Genomic DNA, 20,086 nt, shown 5'->3' on the forward strand with positions numbered 1-20,086 from the left:
TTGAACCCTGGTCCCGGGGTAGACCTCTGCATCAGGGTCTGCCGCTCTAACCATTGAGCCACACTTCTCCTCCTTCCTTATGGTTTCTCAAGCATCCATAACTGGATATCTCATGTGGTCAGTTAAAAGACCCTCTACCGAGACCTTCATTACAAGTGTTTCCTAAATTGCGGCCCATGCAAAAATATCTATTTGCACCGCCGTGGCAATTAAAAGTTGTGCGCTAACGTTTGCCTACAATAGATTTCCTCCTTTGAATTTCGACACGTCTAACTTGCCTAAAATGTAACGGGGGAAAAAGGCAAGGTATACTGGGACATGTGGATTGTGGTGCAAAAATCCTCAGAATCTGTATGCTTAGCCGCATTTTTAGGGAAATGTATAATAATTGTGGCTATTTGTTCCAATTGGTGAATTCCTAACCCTGAGGAATTGGATTCCATAAGGTGTGAAAAATAGCGCCAAATCCTTTGAGGCATTTGCAATGGAGGCTATAGAAGGTTTGGTGCCTCACCTACTGACCAGAGGTTTAGAAATCTTTTGGAATGTTCCCGATCTTTCTGGCTCAATTGGCCTGATTTGTACCATTTTTGGAATTGAGAATACGTTGTTTTATCTCTGGGTTCCTATGTTTGAACAACCTAGATTCTACTCTGCAGTTTTTTTGTTTACCATTTGTAATTCAGTGTGGATCCAAAGGAAAGGTAATATTGGATTTTTGATTCAGCAAAGCAGCTGATATCCATCATCACACGGTGTCATTCTACAATTGAAAAGCATCTCCACAGGGCATCTCACCACATTTCTGCAGTAGACCACCTACAGAAGACTCTTAGGGCTCATTAGTCAAATGACATTTTGCATATTTCTGTAGTACTCCAAGCTCTGCCAGGAATACGCTTTGAGATCTTAACTTCAGTGCTTAATTTGAGACAGTGATACAAAAGGGGGTGGTGATGGACGGAGCATCTGAACCAATCAAACACTCACACCCAGTCAACAGATCTGGGTTTAATCCATCACTGTTCTTTAGCCCACTCTGCCACCCCAGTTCAGACATGGCCATATGCAAATCATTCTGACCCTGTGCCTCATGGGAACATGTGGAAAATGACTAAAATCGGTATACATAAGCGGCGTTCATTTATGTTCACCATAGCCACTGTTGAACGTAAAGTGAGACATTGGCCACACCATCTTGTCCCTTTTAGGCCCCATCGCGAAAAGTAGGTGGCAGCCATTTTTGATTGCCTTGGCCTCTCTGCCCACTGCCAATAGCCTGCGCGTCTCTCCCCCTCACTCCCCGGCCTCGCAAGCATTCCCCCGCGCCCCGACAGCCCCCGGTCTCTCCTGCTTGAGCAATAAACGCACCTCCAGCGCGACCCTGCCTCTGAGCCACATCCCGTGCTGAACCCCCACACTCTTTCATCTCATTCAAAGAACGGGCCCCTTTTGATAAACTCTTCCTCCCTGCCCGGTTGTCCAGCCCGATCCCAGACCATCACCTAGCCCGACAGATGTAGTTTATTGCCCCCTACAGTAGGGCCCCGCTTCACATCAAAGGAGCGGTGGTTAATCAATACCCTCACACCTCCAGATCCGACCGATCGCCCCCTTTCCCGTTCCCAGCAGAATATCCAACTGCGCGACAACCACCACATGCTGAGGTCGAGGCGGGAACTCCACTGTAAATATGTGTGGGAACGGGGGTGAAGCGGGGATTCCGAGGATGCCTTTACTTACATCAAAGTAATAACAAGAATGTGTTTTATGTAATAAAGCAATAAACCTGTGTATAAGAGGCGAGGCCTCAAGGATGCGTTTAGAGCACCTCGAGAAGATACCCTGTTGTCTGATTTGACGTGTTCTGCTCCGTCGGAATAAACTCCTGTTTCCTGCCTTCCAGTCTGCAGCGCCTGCCTCTTTATTTGGTAACCGTGAGTTGGGTGAGAGGCGGCTAACGCCGGGCAAACCTTGAAAATCAGGTAATCGACCTGATCTGCCTGACCCTTTTTCTACAATTGGCGGCCCAAACGTGAGGCCCATCAGCGATGCGTGGATCCAGTGAGAGAGGTCCCAACGACAGAGTGAACGACTGCAACGATCGGGAAGTGCACCTGCCCGATAGACCCTCGTCTGGCAGCCGATCATCCGAACTTCACTGGTTCCGAGCAGACCTCTCTCGAGTGATCTACGGTCCTGACTGGGAACCATCAGGAGTGCCTCAGCAATTACAGAGAATAGAGGACGATCAGGCGCTGGAAGCGGAAGACGAGAAACTGTCCATGCGGTCCGGGTAAGGTCGTGTAAACACGACGAATTGCGAATTGATTGTTTGATTGTTTGAAAATACTAGTATTACTCATTTGATTGCTTCTGAGATTCCCTATTTGCAAACAAGCACGGAGTCGCCATACTCTGTTTAGTCTTTGCAGATAGTGAAGGGTAGGTAACGCAGGCCTTTGCCCCCCGTTGTAACCCGTCGTGCCTACTTCCCTCTCCATTTGATTGATTGTTATCCAAGCATTTACTGTTTTGGAATTGGTTCTCTTTGGATCATTCTCTATTTACAAAAAAGCACAGAGTCGCAATACTCTGTTTAGTCCTTGTGAATAGTGAAGGATAGGTAACGCAGGCTTTTGCCCCCGTTGTAATCCGTCGTGCCTATTTTTATCCCTCATTTGATTGATTGTTTGACCGAACATTGATCGTTCGGAATTGGCTCTCTTTGGGTTATTCTCTATTCACAAATAAGCACAGGGTCGCAATACTCTGTTTAGTCTTTGCGGATAGTGAAGGATAGGTAGTGCAGACTTTTGTCCCCTTTGTAACCCGTCATGCCTATCTTTGCCCAGTTTTTTGGTAGGTGGTTCAGCCCGGACCGTTTATTAGAGGTAGATCATACGGCTCCGCCGGAGGACGCCCCTAATAAAAAGGACATAAATATATATAAAAAAAATTCGGGTTAGCCGCTGTATCGTGCTAGCAAAACATAAACATAAAAATCGTTAGGAAAACCAAAAGGAATCGAGTAAAATCAGTAGGCCACTGATGGGATCTCTTTTCTGACCTCGCTAAAATAGAAACACTAAGAACAACCCCTCATGAGAAATATGAAACTAATGAGAAGAATCGAGCTCGGCGCCATGATGGCTGCAAGACAGCTCGGCTCCACCGCCCACCCCGCCCAAATAACGACAAACCCTATGCAAGCATTATAAATATATACAACACTCCAGCAAAGTAACACCCGAAAACTCTTTATTAAACAACTATTTAAAACTTTTTATTAAACAACTATTTACATGGCAGCCAGCTGCAACTACAAACCCAACGCATTCGCCGTTTGCTTAACGCTGTTCCTTTCCCGCCTTCAATGTTGGGCTACTTTGAGCTACTTTTTAGTAGGCTTTGGGCTATAAAAAGTCTACAAAAGCCATCAGCCGGCGAGGCAACGTCGGTAGCAGCCCGTTGAGCGAATAGGCCGGAGGCTACCCAACGCGCCAAGTCCTTGCTGGCAGCCATCGGCCGAAGAGGCCGTCGGGTGGATGACCCGGAAGCACCACGGCCACGATGTCGTTCCCATTCGTCCGCCCTGAGGTGGCATCCGGACGGCGTGGGGTGCGCTGGGAGGGAGAGGGGGCGCGAACGAACCTCCCCCACCTCCCCAGGTGGAGGTGCCTCAGCTACACCCCAGCGCTCCACTCGGCCAACTGAGTTGCGCCTGCTGTTACGGCACAGCGCTTCGCGCGACCAACTGAGTTGCCCCGCTGTTGCGGAACAGTGCCTCGCTCGGCCAGCTGAGTTGCGCCCGCTCTGGCGGAACAGTGTCTCATCCACCATCCAACTGAATTGCACCCGCTCTCGCGGTGCAGCGACAGGCGGCTGCCACGGAACTCACAAAATGGCGGCAGACACCCCGGATTTGGGCCTGGTCCATTGGAGTGGCGCTGGGCGGCCTTGGAACTCGGATGCTTGCCTGCTCGGGCATGAGCCCCACTCTTGAAGACGTCCTCTCAGTTTTTAAAAATTCTTCGAAAGTCACTGGCCCTCGGCTCCCGCAGGCTTCCGGTGGGGGCCACCGCCACTGTTGCTCGACTATCCCCCATGGATATGCCACTGCCCCGGGCGACCGCCACCTTATCCACATCTGGTATCGTAGGAAAGACTGATTCAACATGTCGGTGGAGGGATACACCTGCTGTCCCGCTCTCCGGAGTGGCCACAACATTGTCACATGATGGTGGTGCTCTCGTGCTGACACCGGCCTTTGTACTGCCAAACTCGATCAGCTCCGGTGGGACCTCAGCGGGACCCGGTAGGGAAGATTTTGCCTTCCTCGCCTTTAAGCCGCAGTCCACGCCGCTTGTCCTCTCTGTTGGCGCTAACGAACTTTTTGGACTACCGAAAGGGATTCTGGTCCGGCCGCTAGTTGTCGGAGGCATTTGAGCTATACTCTGGGCCCACCCGGCCACACCCCAAAATGGCGCCAGCATGGGCGAGACTTGCAACTCCTTATGACGTTTTAGCTGCGTAGCCTTGATATTATGGGATATGTATACGGTCCTTGAACACGTGGCGGGCGGGGAAGGGTACTGACTGGGCATGCGGACAACCCTGCTGATATTGGTTCTTATCCACTATTGATTATTGTATTTTCGAAGTAATGCTTCTCATGATGCTCACCCATGGTATGCGTATAAACGATTTTGTTGTAACTAATCTTGTTTTACTTTCAATTATAAAATCAACCTTCATTGATCCTGCAACCATTTGTCTCGTTTGAGTTTTTACAAATAAAATGAAGCAATTTTGGTTATGAAAAATTAGAAAGGCATGGTACATACGAACAATGCAAAAAGAATAGTCAAGATCTGTCGTATTTTTGCATTCCTGCAGCATAAGCAATAGGTAAAAGACTCGGATATTTAGATATATCTATGAATAGGACAATAGACCAGTTTCTCTGGGCTGCAATGCCGAGATGCAAGGTACTGCTTCCCACAGAAGATAAGTTAGGCACGTGGTAGGTAAAAACTTTTTCGTGTTTTTGCGCACTGATGTGCTTTGTACGCTGTCACCCCCCCATTTTCTTCCCCTGCAGGTTAATATCAGCTGGAGTATGGAGAAGACCCAGAATGCACCGTGTTACACGCAGAAAGAAGAAGAATTGTATGGTATGAATGCACGCGTGGGCCCCGATTTGTGTTGTATGAATGCTCATGTGTGGCGCACGTCTGGGTTGACGGACGAATTTTTTTTGTATGACTGAGGTATGGATCGAGCGGTTAATGGAATAAGAAAACCAAGCCCGAACATGGTACCTGCATGTGAAGGACGAGAAAGAATATAGCACTTACCCTACCTAGGAACGACTCTCTCTCCCTCTCTGGAGCTAGTGAATGGGAGAGTGGCCTACGCCAGAAGCTTGAAGGGTTATTGTAGTACCTCGGACCCCAACCGGTATCCCAAATGAACGCCCTAAATGACGTACACCAGTGAGTCAACTTAATGTGCAGACTAGATGAGAAAAGTTACGGATACCCCGGTTGGGATTCATCTAAAATCCCCCCCTCAGCCCAGAAATTAGGGATATTGTCATGTTTTAGATTCACCCCCTCTTCTTCCATCCTCCTAGAAAAGTCAGAATCGCACCATCGCACATCCGACAGACACCCCTCCTTTACCTCAACTCGGATCGACATTTGTTAGATGTTGGAAGGCCCCACCGTGAGTATAAGCACGACTGGACCAGTGTCCGACCAATTAAAAGGAGTAAGTATTTATTGAAGCGAGGTTACCAACAGAAATTGTCTGCTATTAGGAAGGAAGGAGAACGAAGAGCTCGACCCCCGAATGAATTAAATGGAGTACTGAAACTATGCAGCACGCATGAAAAGGCTCTTTCGCCAAAAATAGCCCTCTGTTTTATCTTAAGTTTTCGTACTTGATGTATGTACTGTCGCACCCTATCTGGTATTTGTGTTTACGTACACTATGAATTTATGTTTTCCCTCAGCTTGTGTTTTTTTTACGTGAAACTGACCCGTACTGATCTATATGTGTGTGCACTGAATAGCCTATTATTGTACATGTCTCTCTCTCTCTCTCTCCCTCTTTTTATGTTGTACGTGTACTAATAGCCTATTTGGTACGCACGACGCTCTCTCCCTCTGAGGGCTCCCTCGCTCCCTTTTGAATAAATGACGACACTGTACCTCGCCGGTACAGGAATAATTGGCTCTTAGACACGACAGTGTTTGAACAAATTGACAGAAACAAAACGATCGTATTTTTTGCCATAGTACTGCCTCTTCTTTCTGTAAAATTATGAAACTTAATTGGCCGAGAAAGAAAGGACAGGTGAGACGACTGATGTCCCCTAATCTGACCCTTAAAAAGGGAACTATATGTCAGTGGCTTTTTCTTAAGTACTTTGGTAACACCACCCTCATCGTTCGGATTACCTCCGCCCATTGTACAAAAATAGAATGTCTGACACGTCCCCGTTCCTCCAGAATGGTCCTAGTTCTGTACCAGCCGTCCCAGAAAATCTTAAAGACTGTAGCTATAGTCCCATGATAACAGCATTTCACATTTTTTATAAATTAACAGACCTTGAAGAAACATAGCTCAACAGGATTTGTGTTAGACAAACGCGAGTCTCTACTGAAGGAGCCGGTTTTGAATCCGATAAACTATGTAATTTTTAGACATCAGACTTCTTGCCACGTTCGCAACTATAACAAGAGTAAAACACCAGACAGACGTGTTGTTTGAAAATAAAAATACTTGCCGACCTGCACTACAGCAATGATGCATGAGTTAACAACATACACCGATGTAAGGATTACTAAGCATCCACCCTATCATGACCAATGAACGTTTCCCCAACTACTTGGGGTTGGGAGAGAAATTAAAGTGTGTAAACATCTTCCCCTGCCAATTCTCTAAAAATTGTTTTTTTTTTATACTCATTCAAGGATAACGTGCAGTCGTCGGGAGGAGAGAGGCCGGATGTGACGCACAGCCTGGCTGCAGACCGGGGAAAATCTATGACCTCGACCTAGGGGGAGCCGCAGAGCAAAGAGTTGCAGGACAACGCACCATTCTCAGCGTGGAAAGTGAAGGAAAGAAGGGCCACCCAGAAGCCCCTGCACGTTGATGAGCCCGTGTCGAAAGTCCCAGCCCATTGTGCCTGATTAATTGGCCCGCTTGCTTGAAATTTCTGCCCTCCTTGGTCCGTTTCAGGTCTGATCCCACTCCACCCTCTCTTCCCTCGGCCTCCCAAAGCCCGCCCCCATAAACCCCCCCCTTTTTTTCATATGGAATTTTTGAACTTGACTCTGAGGACAAACACAGGACTGTGGTCCGAGAGCAAAGAATGGCCACTCCCTGCAACGCGAGATCTGAAGTAGAGCTGGACCCATAGCTCCACCGCCGGTGCTCAACAGTACCAACGAAAGAAGAAAAGCAATGAGAGCCTACCAGTGATGGCTCGCTGCAAAAAGACACTGGACAGACGAACCCTTTTTGAACATTGCCACCCCCTTGACTGTCCCTTGTATTAAGTTGAATTCCTTCCCCAACCTCTTGTATTGATTATCACCCAATTGAACTTTCGAAACCTTACATCGGTCACTTTCAACTGTACATGGATAACTAAGAAAGCGTTAACTCTGTATCATGACTTAATAGCCCTTATTCTGCCAGAACATTTTCTGTATGACATCATACTTGTATTCGAACGAATTTCCTACACCGTCTAAATAATGTCCCCGTCTCCACGGTCTAACGTATGACACAGCTAAATGTAATTTATATGCACTGCCTCCTCGCCTATCGCATTGACTACATGTGGTTATGTACGATTCTGTCAACATTTATAGTATGATTATTTCCATCTACCCGTAATGCATACGAGCTACCACAAGGACCTCAATAGATAGCCCAGCCACATACTTCCCTTATTAGTATAACTAAATGTCAGCTTGTACGTCCGTACCTCAGACATGAACAGAAATGAACTTACTCATGATAAAAACTGGGGACTGTGGAAAATGACTAAAATCGGTATACATAAGCGGAGTTCATTTATGTTCACCATAGCCACTGTTGAACGTAAAGTGAGACATTGGCCACACCATCTTGTCCCTTTTAGGCCCCATCGCGAAAAGTAGGTGGCAGCCATTTTTGATTGCCTTGGCCTCTCTGCCCACTGCCAATAGCCTGCGCGTCTCTCCCCCTCACTCCCCGGCCTCGCAAGCATTCCCCCGCGCCCCGACAGACCCCGGTCTCTCCTGCTTGAGCCATAAACGCACCTCCAGTGCGACCCTGCCTCCGAGCCACATCCCGTGCTGAACCCCCATACTCTTTCATCTCATTCAAAGAACGGGCCCCTTTTGATAAACTCTTCCTCCCTGCCCGGTTGTCCAGCCCGATCCCAGACCATCACCTAGCCCGACAGATGTAGTTTATTGCCCCCTACAGTAGGGCCCCGCTTCACATCAAAGGAGCGGTGGTTAATCAATACCCTCACACCTCCAGATCCGACCGATCGCCCCCTTTCCCGTTCCCAGCAGAATATCCAACTGCGCGACAACCACCACATGCTGAGGTCGAGGTGGGAACTCTACTGTAAATATGTGTGGGAACGGGGGTGAAGCGGGGATTCCGAGGATGCCTTTCCGTACATCAAAGTATTAACAAGAATGTGTTTTATGTAATAAAGCAATAAACCTGCGTATAAGAGGCGAGGCCTCAAGGATGCGTTTAGAGCACCTCGAGAAGATACCCTGTTGTCTGATTTGACGTGTTCTGCTCCGTCGGAATAAACTCCTGTTTCCTGCCTTCCAGTCTGCAGCGCCTGCCTCTTTATTTGGTAACCGTGAGTTGGGTGAGAGGCGGCTAACGCCGGGCAAACCTTGAAAAGGGGTAATCGACCTGATCTGCCTGACCCTTTTTCTACAAACAGTCCAGCCCGAACTGCCAAGCCATGCCTTCCCTGGACAGGAAACAAGCTTCCAAGGACCGGTTTCTGGCATTTCAGCCGTCTTCAGCCAGGCTTGCTTGAATCCAGTGGCAAAGTGAGCAAGGGACTCACGTCTGAGCATACCCTGCTCCAAGGAAGGCATGGCTTGGCAGTTCGGGCTGGACTGTTCCCATGAGGCACAGGGTCAGACTGATTTGCATATGGCCATGTCTGAACTGGGGTGGCAGAGTGGGCTAAAGAACAGTGATGGATTAAACCCAGATCTGTTGACTGGGTGTGAGTGTTTGATTGGTTCAGATGCTCCGTCCATCACCACCCCCTTTTGTACCACTTTGTTCGCCATGGGTTGGCAGGGTATGCTCAGACGTTAGTCCCTTACTCACTTTGCCACTGGATTCAAGCAAGCCAGGGTGAAGAAAGCTGAACTTTTCAGCAGAGTTTGACCCAGAAACACACACAAATGAAAGTTGACAGACGAGAAAGACAGAAAAATAGTGACAAAGGGAGAAAGCAGGAACCTGTAAGAGTGAGACAAAGGGGCATGGAGTGTGTGGGGTGGGAAAAAGGTATGAGGTGGACTCAAGACTCTGCAGCTTTGGTATGCAGTAAGCAGACTTTCAATAGTGCCAGTCACGGCCTTCTGAGCACAACTTTGGGCCCGTACTTATTCTATTGTATGTTAAGCACTGGCCCCATTTATTGTTTATCTCCAAAGGCCTATTATAAAATGATGGGAAATTATTTTCCTCTTGACAATTATACAACTCAGGCTGGAATCTCACACTCTATTTAAAATATAGTAACACACGTATTTTGTTTATATAACTTTTTTTAGCACAACGTTTGTTCATATCCGTCCTCTAACTCCACTTAAGAAAACATGCAGCTCTCGGTCAAACTGAACTACAGAATAGTGGTTTGGAAGTAAGGTTAAAGTGTTAGAGTGTGCGTTTGTGTGTAGGGGGAAATAAAATTTGACACTGCACTACAGGAAAAGATACATTTACCTTGAAGAGCAGTTGATCTAATTGAACAGGAGCAAAGAAAAGGAGAAAAAGAGGGAAAGCCGAGAAGCTGTCTCATGCAAGAAGTGAGTTGTTCTTCCACTCTTATTGTTTCGTTTAATTTTTGTACCTACAGCCCTGGTTTTATAGTGGAGATATACAGTATTAAAAACAAAGCGGCACATAAATGGAATGTGTGGGTTATTCACACCCAACATGGGACAGCTTGACCTTTCCCATTTGAATTCTGAACGTCCTTTTGTATAGATCGCATCCTTTTTCACGTATATAAAACACAGGGGCATATTACCAACGTTAAGCGATATTTATCGCCAACGATGCTTAGCAACAAATTTTTTAACGCTAAGCATCGTCAGAATTTATCGCAGATAAACCTTGCTATTATCAAGGTTTATCGCAAATGCGATAAAAAACGGCCGCAATGCATGAATATCGCTGAAAAGTCAGCGATATTCATGCATTACCGAGCTAATGCTCTTAGCCATGTTATCCACCTCTCATTGGATAACATGGCTAAGAACTGCTCAGGGCAGATGTTAGTTTTTGGAGATATTCGCGCTTAGCGCGAATATCTCCAAAAGTTGGTAATAGGAGATAGCGATGTTAGCGACTGTTTCCAGTCGCTAACATCTTGGCACGCCCACTTTGCATGTCATTAGTGATAAATATCACTGACATGCAAAGTGGGGCCCAAGATGGTCGCTATCTCCTACTAGCTGTCGCTAACTGGTGTTAGCGACAGCTAGGTAATAGGGAGATCATTTTATCTCCGCTTTCTTGGCTTTTAAAGCCAAAAAAGCGGAGATAAACCCCCTTGATAATATGCCCCACAATTTTCTAAGCTTGCATTCACTCTATATTTTGAACTTAACACAAAGGCACACCTTCCATTCCTACTTATTTGGGTGGTAGGCTACTTCATTTCAGCATCGCTACCAACTACAGATTTCATCCTGCAGTTCTATGAGGCCAGTCAAGCCTAAGCTGCGCATGCAGTGAAATAAATAAAACAAATGCTGAAAAATAGGGGAATTCTGTGAAAAATTGAACAGGCATATATGAAATGTATATTAATGGCCCTGCTATGACTCAACCCCCCTACACTGTATTTCCCCAAAGAGCAGCCTTTCTAATCTAATTTCTCCACTTTAATAACTTAAAGTCAAATGTTAACATCAACAGTTAGAATTATCCTTGGAATAAATAAATTGTTTTGTGTTTATAATTCAACCTGTTGATGTTAATGTTTCACTCCCTACCAACTGGAATACAACTTTGGGGGATAATGAGGGAAATATTAAATAACAGCAATGTCCAAAGCAAGGGAATAAATGGCAGTGAGAGGTGGGGAGGACCAACCCACCATGATTCAGCACACCTCTTATGTTTGCTGCCATGGATCACACCTAAAGAATGAAAGGATTTGAAATTAATGATTTATTCTACACCTTAGCAAGGGCATTTGTTTTCTGTAGCCTGGATACATCCACTGTGCCCAGGAGGTAGCCACATGGATTCCTAGAACTGGATGTGAATAGAGGAAACTGTCCACCTTCCACATGTCAAATATCCATTGAGACTGGGCCACTCCACAGCTGCCCCAGTATATTGCCACCACCTCCTGACACAGCACACATCACTGGGCCTCTCTTCTCCCACAAGTTAGGGATCTGGTAACTATCCCAGACTCAGAGCTGGTAACCAGATCCCTGCACTGAGCAATCCTGAAGTCCAAGGTCTCACAGATAAACCCTTAGAATCCTTGGCGGCTGCGCAGCAAGTGATCATAAGGTAACTTTTCCATTTCTACACCCAGAGCCAACCACACGCACACTTCAACCACAGACGCAGCACAGCCCATGAATTGGTTACAGTAATGCATCACCATGGATAACTGTATCCCTCACTGACAGGGAGAGTCACATCTTATTGGTTCATTTTCACTCAGGGTTCTTGAAGGTTTACACAGTGAAACTCGTTCTGATTGTTCATTAGAGTCTCACTGTTTGTGAGTCTGACCAAGGAACAGTATCACTCATCGAATGACTAGGGTCATATCTGGATCAGGGACATCATTTACTACTTCTGAATCTCACAACATGAAGCAGTAGGTCAATTGTCATGCTAACTGATGGTTTTGAATTCTGAAACAAAACAACCTCTTTTTGGTTAAAGAGTGTTGGCAATCATTCAATGATGCATGCACAATTTATTGCTTTACTTTAGTTCAGTTTGTCATGAATAAAATATGCCCCTTCCATATCTTAAGAATATGCTTTTGTGAAACCTTTTTAGTTCTATCGCTTTACTTTTTTCTAATCTATATTGCTTTTGAAACCTTCATCGAGTTTGTAATTGTTTAAGTGAATAGCAACAATCATCTACATTCACTCAATCTGTACTTATATTTGCTTGAGAGAAGGCTTCACTACATAAAGAGTCCAGGAGGTCTGAGATGGTGTCTTGTCGTCCTATGAAATAGCCCTGCAGTTGTTAGTTAAATTGTACCTATTTTTTAAAGTGTTGCCTTCTCGGACCCTGTACCTCCGCCTGGGACCACACCTGGCGGCCCTCCACCCTCGGGAGTCCACCCACCCCTACAAACCACTCACGAAACCTCTGCATCATCCATGACTCCTCCCTCTCCATGAACCGCCAGATCAACCCCATCTCCTCCACCAGTTTCAACTGCCTGCGAATCCTCCGCAATCTCCCCGACTGCGGAAGGACTGTCACCCACGTGCTCATCACCAGCAGACTGGACTACAGCAACGCCCTATACGCCGGAATCAACAGAACCCTTCTACTCAAACTCAAAACCATCTAGATCGCCGCAGCCAGACTCATCATTGGGACACCGCATCATAAACACATGACCCATCACCTACGAGACCTCCACTGGCTCTCTGTCGAGAAGAACTCCCCTACAAATCCCTCAACAACATCGGACCCAAATACCTCAACGAGAGAATATCCTTCCACGTACCCAAGAGGAACCTCCGCTCTGCCGACCTCGCCCTCGCAGAGGTCCCCCGCATCTGTAGAAACAGAACAGGCAGGAGAGCCTTCTCCTACATCGCAGCCAAAATCAGGAACGAGCTCCCAGTGAACCTCAGGCGCTCCCCCACCCTGCACACATTCTGGAAGGACCTCAAGACCTGGCTCTTCGACTGATCCGGAGCTGCTCCCCCATCTCCCCCAGCGCCTTGAGACCCTCACGGGTGAGTAGCGCACTTTATAAACCCCTGATTATTTGATTGATTGATTCTACCCCATGTATTATTCTGTGTACAGTGAAAAAACTGTGTTGCACGTGAATGCACACAACACAAAATAGACATGTGGAAAAACGTGAACATACTACAGTGGTGTATTCCCTTACTCTACTTTTTAGGGTTACAGATTCACTAGTCTCATCTGAGGGACACCTCTTCTGTAGTTACACACTTTAAGAGCTGCAGAAATTTGCCTTAGTTCCCCTCACCCATCACAAATAAAAGATACAGAGCCCCTCAAATGTGTCACCAAATATGTAAGTGCATTCTTCACACCTGTATTCTGTGTGGGCTACAATGATCAATTAATGCAATCAAGGTACTGTGCCAAAAACATTAAAATTGTCAAGAATCCGTGCAAGAGCCATCAGTTATAAACCAGCTCTTTGTGTGATGTTCAACATTTAGGGAGCAGACCCAATGATGCCACCTTGGACCCTCATATGCTACTCCAGGCAAACACTGACGTATGCTTTCATGCGCATGCAAATCTTCCCTGTACGCTATGCAGTTGCCTAACAAAATGTGAGGAGGGCCCACTGGAAGATATGCTGTAGGGACCCCTCAACCTCACATCAGTAGGGGCAGTATGGGTAAGCCTGCGGGCCCCCACGGACTGCGGGGGCTGCAGCAGCCTTTGTTACGCCCCTGCTGCTATGCACACTTACAAGATTTTAATGCATTCCCTGCATCGGGTGCTTCAACGTAGAAGAAACAGATTGTGAATTTTGTACCAGCCAGGGCTAGACTGGGAACCTGAGGGGGGAGGAGGAGTTTGTGCTTGGCGCATCCTCAGAGGTAGATCAGTGTGGTTCTTTTGTTGATGGAGAAGTTGAAGGTAATGTTGTAGACACTGGTGCTACCTGTTCCACCGTAGGAACTTTGGAAATTCCACAACTACCCCTCTCGGAAGACACTATCCAAGTTGTAGGTCTTTCGCATTAGTTGATTAAAACTACAGTGACAAAACCGATGAAGGTACACATTGGAGATTTTCGGGACTTGCATTGTTTTGTGGTGTGTGATACGAGTCCAGTAAACCTGCTAGGTAGGGATTTGGGGCCCGATGTAGGTAAAAGGGAATTTCCGATTCCAAAATACCGAGGCGGGCCGAATCGGTATTCTGAAATCGGAAAACGAGATGTAGGAAACAAACAGCGAAATAATAGGGAATCGGTCGGCATCGGTAATGTGAATCGGTACGTACCGAATCATCACGGACCGAATCGGAAAGTACCGATTCGCCTACCACCGAATCGGAACTAGCCGAATCGGCTACCACCGAATCGGAACTAGCCGATTCGGCTACCACCGAATCGGAATCAGCCGAGTCGGAAAAATCAGAATCGGCTATTACCGATTCGGAGGTATGAAAACACACCCATGGCCAAAAAGCCCATAGGAATGCATTGAAGAAACCGATTCGGCTATCTCCGAATCGGATGATACCGATTCGGATTTTACCGAATCGGTAATATCCGATTCGGAGATAGCCGAATCGGTAAAAGCCGCTTCGGCCAATGAGGTGGCTCCCCCTCCCCCTCCCAAACAGGGAGTGGCAACCCTGGCAGGTGCAGCCAATTAAGAACTTTCTGGAGAGCCAGCCTGAGCTGAGCAGTCACAGTTAGCAGCAGTGGGAGTAGGAGGTAGTGAACTGTTCAGACCAAGATGGCAAACCAGAGTGAGAGCCAGAAGTCCAGCCAGAAGAGGAAGCCTAAGTTCAGCAGCACCGAGCTGCAGGTGTTGGTTGAGGAGGTGGTGAGGGTGCACCGGCAGCTATTCGGAAAGCTGTCCCTCAATGTGCCAGAAAGCACCAAGAGGAGGCTCTGGAGCGATATCGGTCAGAAGGTCAACGCTGTGGGTGTCACCCCCAGGTCCCTGGATGAGCTGAAGAAGCGCTTCTACGACATCCGCAGCCTGACCAAACGGAAGATGGCAGAGATCCAGAAGCAGGCTGGAGTCACTGGTGGTGGCAGGAACCCGGCGCCACCCCTCACCGAGCTGGAGGAACTGGTCTCCAGCACCATTGAGAGGGAGAGCGTGACCGGAATTGGGACCCTGGACAGCTCAGCCAGAGCTACAGCTACAGGTAAGAGGCATGCGCATCAGGACACACCCTACCAGACACCTCCCCATTAGACACAATGCATAGCCAAACCCCAGCACAGTACTGCAACCAACATACAAGAGACAAGCATCATGGTACATCCAGTCAGCAGTAGGTATCAAAATATGGCAGTGCAGAATCACAAGACATGAAACAGTGGAACACATTCTACGGAGATGCTAGGACATGTGGAATGCTTTAATTGTACTGACTGTAATACATCGGTACTCTATTTACAAATGCTTCTTTGTACCTAGGGGCACCATCAGGCGGACAAACACTGCCAAAGGAGGCAGCAGCACCATCTACCACTGCACTCGCAGGGCCGAGCACGAGTCAGGCTGCCGAGGAGGAGGAGGAAAACACCATAGGCCTGGATATTGAGGGAGACCTGGAAATTGACTTTGATGCACTTCACTCCCCACAAATGCAAAGCACACCCTCCTTGCAATTCTCCCCAGAGAACTCCCCGACAAGGGAGCTCTTTCCACCTACACCAGCTCCTGCCACTGTGGCTCCAGTACACCCTGTCCTGGGAGCAGGGGCTCAGGCCCCGGCCAGCACCACACCCCCACCAGTGGCACCCCAGCCCACGCAGCAGGCGGGCAGCAGCAGTACCCGGCGCCGTGCCATTCCCACCACTGCAGACCCAGCACGGGAGGCCAGTGTGTTCCGGGGCCTCGAAGGCAATATGGTGAAGATCCAAAGGCAGCAGGCGAAATCCATCATGGCATGCCAACGCCAGCTCCTGCAGCACAACCTGCAGATGGGGGAAATGGTGAAAGGATTTCAGGCCTTTGTGGCTTCCAACAAGGAGGCAGTAGCAGGTTTAGGCAGGCTAACCACTGCCATCACACAGTTATGTGGCAGAATGGAGGAGCAAGAGGTGGTGCGCAGGCGGGATGCCCGGGTGCAGAACCGCTCCTTGAGCCGCCTTGCTGCAGCAACGGCACAACTCTGTCAGCGTGGTGCCAACATGGAGTCTAGTCTCGCTCAAAATACCGCAGAGTTGACAAGGGGAATGGCCCGCATCACGACAGCAATGGAGGCCTTGATCATCTCTAACACTGCCGCAAATCCTGCCCTGGACCTGGGGGATGCTGGGGACAGCAGCAGCCGCAGCAGCCCGGCCAGCGCTGCGTCAGAGCCACGCAGGAGCACCAGGCGCTCCGCAGATGCCGCTGGTCATTCTGAAGGGGGTGAGGGACACCACAGTGGGGCTGCAAAGCGCTCAAAGAAATAGCCTAGCAAGGGCGGGTGAGGCAACCTGGACCCTAGACTTTTGTTTTCATTGACATTACACCTTTTTTTTGTTGCACATCAGTGCAGTAACTGTGTAGCAACAGTATTAAAAATTGCTTATTCAACACAACCATTCACCTGTCTGTGCATTTGTACTCACTCAGAAATAGTTTGCTGTTATCTCCTCACGTCTATGTCTCCCATCACTTGGCGTACACACCCCAGCTGGCTGTGTTAGTGGCACAGCTTCGTCGTCATCATGGTCCTCGTAGTCACTCAACTCCACCTCAGTGCCCTTCTTCACCGCAAGGTTGTGTAACATTGCACAGACAGCTATGATTTTGCAACAGGTGATGGGGGTGTACTGCCTTGCACCTCCACTCTTGTGCAGGCATCTAAACCTGCTTTTCCAGATGCCGAATGTCCTTTCCACAACATTCCTGGTGCTTTTGTGGGCACGGTTATACCTCCTTTGGCTGGGTGTAGAGGGGTTGAGGTAGGGGGTGAGAATGAATGAACGGAGGGCATATGCACTGTCGCCTAGAAGGAAAAGGGGTAAAATTACTTACATGCATACATGTATTTCACTTTGCTGTTTTTGGTTATGGGGGGCTGATGATGTGTCTCACCTAGGAGGTATCCTTCTCCAAATTCCCCAGCCATCAGCCGTGCATAGATGCCGCTCTGTTGGAAAATGTAGGAGTCGTGGGTACTACCCGGAAATTTTGCTACCAGGTCTGTGATGATGCATTTCGCATTGCAGATCACCTGTACGTTGATGGTGTGAGTGGACTTCCGATTGCGGTAGATGTATTCTGTGTCAGATGGTGGGCAAATCGGAATGTGTGTGCCGTCTATGCAGCCAATGATGTGGGGGAATCTTGCCATCTGGTAAAAGTCTGCTTTGGTCTGTACAAGTTCTGCCTGGGTTGCAGGGAAGGAAATGTAGTGGGCCATCCTCTGGATCATGGCATCAAGGAACTTGTGGAAGAACCTTGACAGGCTGCTCTGGGTCACCCCTCCTGCCACAGCGACTACACTTTGGTAGCTGCCAGACGCCAGCAGGTGTAGGCAGCATAGCACCTGCACCTGCACAGGGATTGCGTGTGCCCTTGGGGTGGGGTGCTGCAACAGGGGTTGGAGGTCCCTAATGAGGTCTGTGATGGTCTCTGAGTCCAGCCTGTACCGCTGTAGGATCTCTGCATCTGTCAGCATGACCAGGGTGATACGTTGTCTGTATACCTGCTCCTCTCTTTGCCATTCCCTCTCTCCTTGCTGCTGTAGCCGTAGCCGCCTCGCTATGACATAAAAAGCTGCCATCCTGCAAGTTGCAATGCATTTTGGGGCTGTTTTTATGGGTTGGAGTTGGTTACCACCTGATCGTAATCCATGGTAATTGCCGAGTGGATTCTACCGATTTTGAGCCAAAATCGGTGTTTCTGTGTCTCCCTACATCTCCCCATCTGTCCGAAGCGGGGATTTTCCCGATCGGTAAATCTACCGAATTGGTAGGTTCTCCGATTTGCCTTCTGTCCGATTCGGTGTCTCTACCGAATCGGTACATGCACCGAATCGGCTTATGTCCGAATCGGTGTCTCTACCGAATCGGTACATGCACCGAATCGGCTTATGTCCGAATCGGTGTCACTACCGAATCGGTACATGCACCGATTCGGCTTATGTCCGATTCGGTGTCACTACCGATTCGGTACATGCACCGATTCGGCTTATGTCCGATTCGGTGTCACTACCGAATCGGTACATGCACCGATTCGGTGTTTGCATCCGATTCGGTGTGTTACCGAATCGTACTGTATCCGATTTTCGGTATGTACGTATCGCATTCTTTTACATTCGGTAATCATTCCGATTCGGTTTTCGCTCCCATTTGTACTTTTTTTTGTGCCCTACATCTCGATGCCAGTATACCGATCGGTAAGGGCCCAGATTCGGTATTTTCGGCCGTTACCGATCGGTAACGGCCTACCTACATCGGGCCCTTGGTGTGTAAAACAAATTGCACCATCTACTGTACACCAGATGATATTGCATTTCAAACGCCAGATGAAACTGTTACCTTCAAGGTAATGTTGGCAAGGCAAGGGACACAGGTGAATGATTTGGATCCTTTATTTACAGCAAAGGAATTGCCTGTTGAATTAAGACACACAGTGATGAAAGATGTGAGGGATTTTACAGGGAAATACATTGGATTGATGAAAGAAGTTGATAATCAAATCTCAGTCAAACAAGGTGCAGTATTCCCAAAACCGCCACAATATAAAACGAGTCCTGAGACCATCACAGGAGTAATGCCTGTAATTGAACAGATGATTGAAGAAGGCATTTTGAGAGAGATATTATGGAGTCCTTGTAATTCACCCATTATGGGGATTAAGAAACCAAGCAGGAAGTACAGGATAGTTCAGGCCCTGAGGAATGTTAATAAGATAGTAATGCCTTGCTGTCCAATAGTGCCAAACCCAGCAGTGATTCTTTACCAAATTACTTGTGATACAGAGTGGTTCAGTGTAATTGATTTATGCCAAGCATTTTTCTCAATAAATTTGCATCCGGCTAGCCAATATATTTTTGCATTCCGGTTCGGAGACAGTGTATTGGCATGGTGCCGAGTTCCTCAAGGGTATACAGAGAGTCCCTCAATTTTCAATCAGATTTTGAAAACATGTCTGGAATCATTGGTGATGCCAGAAGACTCAGTACTGGTGCAATACATTGACGATTTACTTGTGGCAACAAAGATGAGAGAAGCATGTGTGACAGATACGATTGCTCTACTGAACCATTTGGGAGTAGGTGGGCATAAAGTGACACCTGTTCAATTGCAATTTTGTCAAAAAGCGGTTCAATATTTGGGACACAAAATTGAAAAAGGAGTTAGGAAAGTATTAAAAGATTGAATAGCTGTGATCTTGCAAATGGGTCCTCCCAGAACACGGAAGGAAGTTTGAATGTTCTTGGGTATGGTTGGATACTGCAGACAGTGGTTTTTCATTGACAGCGAAGACATTACAGAGATTAACACACAAAAATGTGATCAATCCAATTGAATTGGATGAGGAATGTATGAAGAAATTTGTAGAGTTGTGAGACAACAAGAAAGAAATTCCCTCGTGGCCTTATTTATTCTACTCTAGACATATAGTTCCTACTTTCAAACAAAGCCCTTTGAATTAATTCGAAATGAAATGAAAAAGTAAAAGATGAATACTAAATAAAAATATAAATGCAATAAATAATTGTATTTGCCATGTTTTGAAGGGCTTTGTTTGAAAGTAGGAACTATATGTCTAGAGTAGAATAAATAAGGCCATGAGGGAATGTCTTTCTTGTTGTGATATTGCTGTTCCTCCCTATTCCCTGGCCCAAAGTATTTCAAGAGGGGGTCCCTTTGATATGTTGATAGAGTTGTGAGACAGCCTTT

At 47.4% G+C, this 20,086-nt stretch overlaps 2 protein-coding genes across 2 annotated transcripts in view; one reads left to right on the plus strand and one right to left on the minus strand.

The window, feature by feature from the left end:
- LOC144829070 (cytosolic non-specific dipeptidase-like) overlaps positions 1-20,086 on the minus strand; it is a 406,044-nt gene that overhangs the window by 97,260 nt on the left and 288,698 nt on the right. The gene's annotated exons all lie outside the window — the stretch shown is intronic.
- On the plus strand, positions 14,832-16,812 carry LOC144829071 (uncharacterized). The gene is made up of 2 exons (XM_078687834.1): positions 14,832-15,381; positions 15,657-16,812. Exons 1-2 carry the CDS (start codon positions 14,961-14,963, stop codon positions 16,640-16,642), a joined length of 1,407 nt encoding a protein of 468 aa, XP_078543960.1. The 5' UTR covers positions 14,832-14,960; the 3' UTR covers positions 16,643-16,812.

The sequence above is a fragment of the Lissotriton helveticus genome, chromosome 4_1, assembly GCF_964261635.1.
Source record: "Lissotriton helveticus chromosome 4_1, aLisHel1.1, whole genome shotgun sequence".
Lineage (NCBI taxonomy): Eukaryota > Metazoa > Chordata > Amphibia > Caudata > Salamandridae > Lissotriton > Lissotriton helveticus.

What these genes read in the sequence shown, in the direction of transcription:
- LOC144829071 (XM_078687834.1), top strand. Translation starts at nt 14,961, where the DNA reads ATGGCAAACCAGAGTGAGAGCCAGAAGTCCAGCCAGAAGAGGAAGCCT. An exon ending in AGCCAGAGCTACAGCTACAG is followed by an intron (nt 15,382 to 15,656) that starts GTAAGAGGCATG and finishes CTTTGTACCTAG; the next exon opens with GGGCACCATCAGGCGGACAA.